A 6,247-nucleotide genomic window follows, 5' to 3' on the forward strand; every position below is an offset into this window, starting at 1 on the left:
CTGAGGTATACTTTTGCTGAGAGATGAAGATTCTAGTGGATGTTTGTGTAATTTGCAGGCCTAGAAAGTATCTGAGAGTCCCCAAGAGTGACATTTCAAACCTTGTCTTTAAAGATTAGCAAATTCTGAAGCTAATGAGGTATCTGAGCCACAAAACATGATATCATCAACATAGATTTGTAGAATTAGGAACTATTCTTGATAAGTTTTTACATAAATAGTGCTATCAACCTTGCCTCTGTGAAATCCTTATTTAACTAAGAACTGATGCAGCTTCTCACACCAGGCTCTGGGGGCTTATTTGAAACTGTACAAGGCTTTACTTAGTTTGAACACATGATAGGGATACTTTGAATCTTCAAAACCTTTAGGCTGTTCCAGGTAAACTTCTTCATTTAAGTCTCTATTTAGGAAGGCTGACTTAACATCTATTTGATATACTTTGACTTGTTTGTGACAAGCAAAAGACAGAAGCATTCTAATAGATTCCATTCTAGCAACTGGAGCAAAAGTTTCATCATAATCAATTCCAACTTACTGAGCATAACCTTTACACACCAATCTTGCCTTATTTCTTATTACTGATCCCTTCTCATTTTTGTTATTTCTATAAATCCACTTTGAACTTATCACATTCTTGTCTTCAGGTCTGGGAACAAATGTCCAGGTATCATTCTTGTGAATTTGATCAAGTTCCTCATGCATGGCAGCTAACCATTATTTATTTTTCTGAGCTTCAAAATAGGACTTTGGTTCAATGGATGACAGCATAGCAAAGTGACTGTATTCTTTACCATCTTTAGCTTCTAAATCATTTAGCTTCTTTTTATTTCTTGTTTAAACTCTAGCTTGAGATGAACCAATGATGTTCTCAGCTTGAACCTACTTTTACAGCACTGGATAGGTGATTTCTCTTGGATTTTCAGGTTTAGGAACTGAGGTACTGGCTTCATTTGAACCAGATGTGTTGTTACTGTCTTCAATAAGTGTTGACTGAGGATTCTCATCAAACTTCACATTGATTAACTCAACCACCTTTGAAGACCTGAGATTGTAGCATCTATAAGCCTTGCTTTTTGTAGAATATCCCAAGAATATGCCTTCATCAGCCTTTGAATCAAACTTTCCCAAACTGTCAGTGTGGTTCAGTTTATAACACTTGCTGTCGAATACCTTGAAGTAGTGAACAGTTGCAGGTCTTCCATACCATAATTCATAACGTGTTTTGGTTGAATTAGGTCTGAGAAGATATTTATGATGTGCATAACCGTACTCATAACTTCAGCCCAGAAACCCTTTGTTAGACCTCTTTTTAGAAGCATTGTTCTACCCATTTCCTGAACTGTCCTGTTCTTCCTTTCTACAACCCCATTATATTGACGAGTAGCAACAGCTGAGAACTCTTTCTTAATACCTTTATTATCACAGTAGTGCTCAAACTCCTTCATGATGAATTTTGAGCCGAAAGACCTAAGTCTCTTCACAGTGCTACTTCTTTCATTTTCAACAAGATTAACAAAATTAATGAAGTGTGTAATGGCCCAAGACTTTTCTTTTAAGAAGTAAACCCACACCATCCTACTAAAATCATCAATAAGAAGCATGAAATACTTACTTCCACCAAAACTAGTGGTTCTGGTAGGGCCACAGAGATCCATATGTATCAAGTCAAGAGCTTTTAAAGAGTTGCTTTCCTTAAAGGGAAATGAGACTTTGGTTTGTTTTCCTTGCTGCTAAGCTCTACAGAGATGATCTTCTTTGAAGTTGATATCAGGCAAACCTTTGACAGCTTTTAGTTTGAGGAGTTTAGACAAATTTCTTAAGTGCAGATGTCCTAATCTTTTGCACCATAGCTTAGCTTTATCACAAGTTGTCAGATTGCATTGAGTATTCTAAGTTTCTTTAGTGACAGTATAAACATTTCCTGAGGATCTATACGTCCAGAAAAGGACTTGTTTGGATCTGAGATCAACCACACTGCACTTCTCTTTATTGAAGCATACTTCTTTTCCATTGTCACCTAGTTGATTAACACTGAGAAGATTGTGTTTGAGCCTTTCAACAAGTAGAACTTCATGAATCTCAGGTAATTCTTCAGACTTGTCTATAGTTCCAATACTAATAATTTTTGCCTTTTGATTGTCTCTGAAGATAACATTTCCCCCCATCAAACTGCTTCAGAGAAGTAAATTTGGATTTATCACCTGTCATGTGTCTAGAGCAGCCACTATCAATATACCATTTGTCCTGAGTGTTACAAGCTTTCAAAGCTATATACACTAGAAGACTCATAAAGTTTAATTTCTTCGGAATCCACATCATTTTAGTCTTCACGAAGGATCCTTTGTCCTTGACCTTCTGAGCTAAAGCTAAGTCTGACTTCTTAACATACATTCTAGTTATCTTAAAGTTCCTTATAGCTATGGTAACAAAGTCTCTCTTGTTGAAGCTTAAAGTACTGCAGGTGTTATTAAGTAACTCACCCTTAAACCTCTGAGGCTTTATAATAGGAAACCTTGCATACACTTCACCAGTTGTAGCTTTAACAAATACAGAGTGAGTTTGATTGACCTTTGTGGCTGAATCACACACATAGCCAATTCCAGTCTTTCCAATTTGCTTTGTGGATTGCTTCCAGATCTCAGCCATTTTTAGGGATCTTTCTTCAAGAATGAGAGACAGTTCTTCTTTGCACTTCTTGGTAGACCACTGAGTGTTGACTTGAGATTTCAATAGGCTTTGAAAAATAAGAGAAACTGAACACAACATTGACAGTTTAAGTTTGAAGTGTTTAGTGAGAATTTGTTTGGGCTTTAACAATTCTGAATTGAGCCTTTTTATCTGGGACTTTTGTTGATTACACTTTACTGCAAGCCTTTCACATTCTTCAAGAATTTCCTCAATCTCAGTGTCACTATCTTCTTCAACTTGAACTGGAGTTTGTGGTGCTTCGAGAACTGCCATAAAGAGACATTCATCTTCTTGTGTCTCCTCAGGTTTATCTTCTTCAGGAGCTTCATCCCAATCTAAGATAAGTGCTTTTCTACCAAACCTTCCTTTATAGTTTCCTCCCTCATTCTTCTTCTGACTTTGCCCCTTTGAGTTTGGACAATTAGACGCAACATGACCAGGTTTACCACAACCATAATAGGTTAAATTTTGTAGCTGATTCTTTTTTTTAAACCTGAACTTTCTGAATTTCTTAGCAAGATAGGCTACCTCATCTTCTTCAAGATTATCATTAGACTTTGTTTCAGTTTCTTCAACAACTTCCTTTGCTTTAAGAGCAGCGTCTCTTCTATGAACAGCTGGAACACCAATTCTCATTTCATAGGCAGTGAGAGAGGCTTGAAGCTCATCAATTTTCACTTCAGAAAGATCTTTGTCTTCGAGAATTGTCATTTTAGGATTAAATCTAGAAGTGAGTGACCTTAGTATCTTCTTACAAACATCAACATCCTTAATATCTTCATTAAGTGCTCTCATATTGTTGACAAGGTCATTGATCTTGAACATGTACTCAGCAACTGTTTTTCTTTCTTCCATCTTACACACCTCATACTGAACTTAAAATAGCTGTATCTTGTTCTCCTTAATAACCTTATTTCCTTCATGGGTTGCCTGAAGAGAATCCCACATTTCCTTGGCTGTTTTACAATTTTTAACCCTGATAAACTATTGTTGCCTTAAGGCACAAAAGAGAACATATTTGGCCTTGCCATCATTAGCCACAGCCAATTTATCTTCAGCAGAGGGGTTATCAGGATTAAGAATCACAACACCATGTACGGTAGTATGCCAAACATCATAGGACTGAGACATTAAGAAGGCTTCCATTCTAGTTTTCCAAGAATCATTGTTTAAACCTTCAAACCCTGGAGCTTTGTTGATAACTTGACCTTCATCCATTGTTGGGATCAACTGCAGGCTTATTAGAACCTCACAGTGCAGACCAAAGCTCTAATACCAATTGTTGAACCAAGAGGGGGGTTGAATTGGTTAAAACTTTGCTTTCTAAAACTTTCTCAACACAACTAAGAAGGCATTTAAGAACAGATAACACACGGTTTACAAGGAAACCCTCTTAACTAGTGAAAACCTTGGTTATTGTCCTCGGCCAATTAACAATCCACTACTAGCTGTATGTATCTTGTTACACACTCAGCTGTCTCACTCTCTACACACACCCAGGCACAAGAACATACACTAGTTTTTACAACCAATATACACACTATCACACCACAGTGCATCTACGCACTCCCCCTGTCTTAAGCAACCATGCTTAGACCAAATAAGCTCTCATAACTCACTCAACAATGGGGCGAGGATTTCAAGTCTCACTGCCACTTACAATAAGTGTCAACACACTAAATACAATAAAGTCTTTGCAACAATTAGAATAGGCTGGATAACCTAGAATTCTAAGTTACTGCCTCAGAACTGTAATCCGCTGCATCTACGGTCTGAGGGGTAAAATAAAAAATTCCTTTCGAGATCAATTCACCAGCGCCTTATACAGTCTTCTTTCACTGTTGTACTTATGTTCATAGCTTTCCATAATCAAACACAGCATGAGTATATCACAATGTTTAGTCAAAGTCCTTGGTTTAGCATATAATAGCTTCAGCACGATATAGGCTTCGGCACAAGATAGCTTCAGCATAGATAGCTTCAACACATAATAGCCTCAGCACAGATTAACTTCAGCACAAAACTTCTTCGGCACAGAATACTCAAACTCAAAGCATATCATATTTTTGTCACAAACTCAACTTTAACAATCTCGATTCATCAAAATATACTAGCTAGGAGCATAGATCATCATGAAATAGCTAAGTATAATCAAATAGCACCTGAATCCAAGATTTCTTCAGAAAAACAAGCTTAACTAGTGACCACACTGTCCAAATTCATTTTCAGTATATTCTCAAAACAAACTTAGTCTTAACAAGTGTAAAAAGATGAATTATACCTATGTCAACCTTTAGAATCGACCACAGCAGCTTGAAGCACCAAGTCACTACTCAATACAGCCCTTGCATCAGCAACTTTGATAGCAACCTCATCTCAGCAATCAGTACACGCCACAGAGTTGATTCAATGAGTTTTTCTTGCATAGATTGTAATGACCCTGGATTTTTCAACCCAGTGTCTACTGTGATGACCCGTACCGAATCTAAAAATGCGGAAGCAGAAGAAGCAAAATGGCCTCAAGAGATGTACATTATCCCTAAGGCATCAAGGTGACTCCCCATGAAGCCATGGAACTCGAAGAAAACAAGTGCGGAAGCAACGATTCACAAGCAGATAAGAATGAACCAAAGGGCAAAACGGTCATTTCTAACCTGAAAGTGGGAGCTACCAAGCACACCATTGGAAAGAAAATGAAAAATTAATGAACTTAGACTCAAAAATCACCAGATTCGGAGTCCAAACAGAAAAGATATGAATTTAGAACGAAGAGGCATCCTCCGTTTATGAGACAGCACGACCCTATCCTACTAAAACTGGCATAACTCGTACTACGATTGGAGTTCCAATGATTGGTTGATACCATTGGAAAGCTAAGTTCGAGCTCTTGAACTTAGAATCAAGAATGACCAGATTTGGATTTAAAATGAGTGAGATATGACCATCTGAAGTCGGAATAAGAAAACTGTCCAAGAGAAGCTGAAAGGTGAAGGTCCCAGGGAGGATCGGTCGACCGAAATACAACTATCAGCCGGCTGAACCTCAGTCGTTGGTTGACCAAACCCCAATCATCGGTCGGCCAAAATGTGGTTTTTCCTTGAAAACCTACTGAAAGGAGTCTCTAGGCTTGTCAGCCGGCTGATGAAGCTCCATCAGCCGACCGACACATCTACTGCAGCTATATAAAGCTGCTGCTATGTGTTTTTGTGATGCTAGGTCCACTTCTAAGGTTCTACATGCATCCAATATGTTCCGAACAAGTTCGAAAACACTTTCTAACATCATTGAAGCATCTAAGACATGCTAAAACAAGAGGGAACTCAAGATGACACCCCATGGAGGAATTTTTCATAAAAATTGCCCAAAAATAGGTCAAAAGTTGAAACTTAAGAGTTTTGTACAATGTGGACATACACGCGAACGTAAAAAGACATTTAAGACGCGTTCCAATGGTCCACGGCTTCAAAATGTCAAGAATGCAAAATATGACCTCTCAACGGCCAAAAATGCCTAAAATTGAGATAAATGGAACCAAAATGAGAAACTTAGAATGAAA

The 6,247-nt window shown here is 37.9% G+C and overlaps 1 protein-coding gene across 1 annotated transcript; it reads right to left on the minus strand.

Annotated features, from left to right (window-relative positions):
* Positions 1–1,892: 1,892 nt before the first annotated feature.
* LOC132309113 (uncharacterized) lies at positions 1,893–3,546 on the minus strand. Its single transcript, XM_059807464.1, has 2 exons — positions 2,240–3,546; positions 1,893–2,172 (listed from the first exon to the last, which is right to left on the minus strand). Exons 1-2 carry the CDS (start codon positions 3,544–3,546, stop codon positions 1,893–1,895), a joined length of 1,587 nt encoding a protein of 528 aa, XP_059663447.1.
* Between the last annotated feature and the right edge of the window lie 2,701 nt (positions 3,547–6,247).

This window comes from Cornus florida, unplaced genomic scaffold (genome assembly GCF_030987335.1).
Source record: "Cornus florida cultivar Cherokee Brave unplaced genomic scaffold, ASM3098733v1 CherokeeBrave_3.0.0_Hap2_Chr05, whole genome shotgun sequence".
Taxonomy (NCBI): domain Eukaryota; kingdom Viridiplantae; phylum Streptophyta; class Magnoliopsida; order Cornales; family Cornaceae; genus Cornus; species Cornus florida.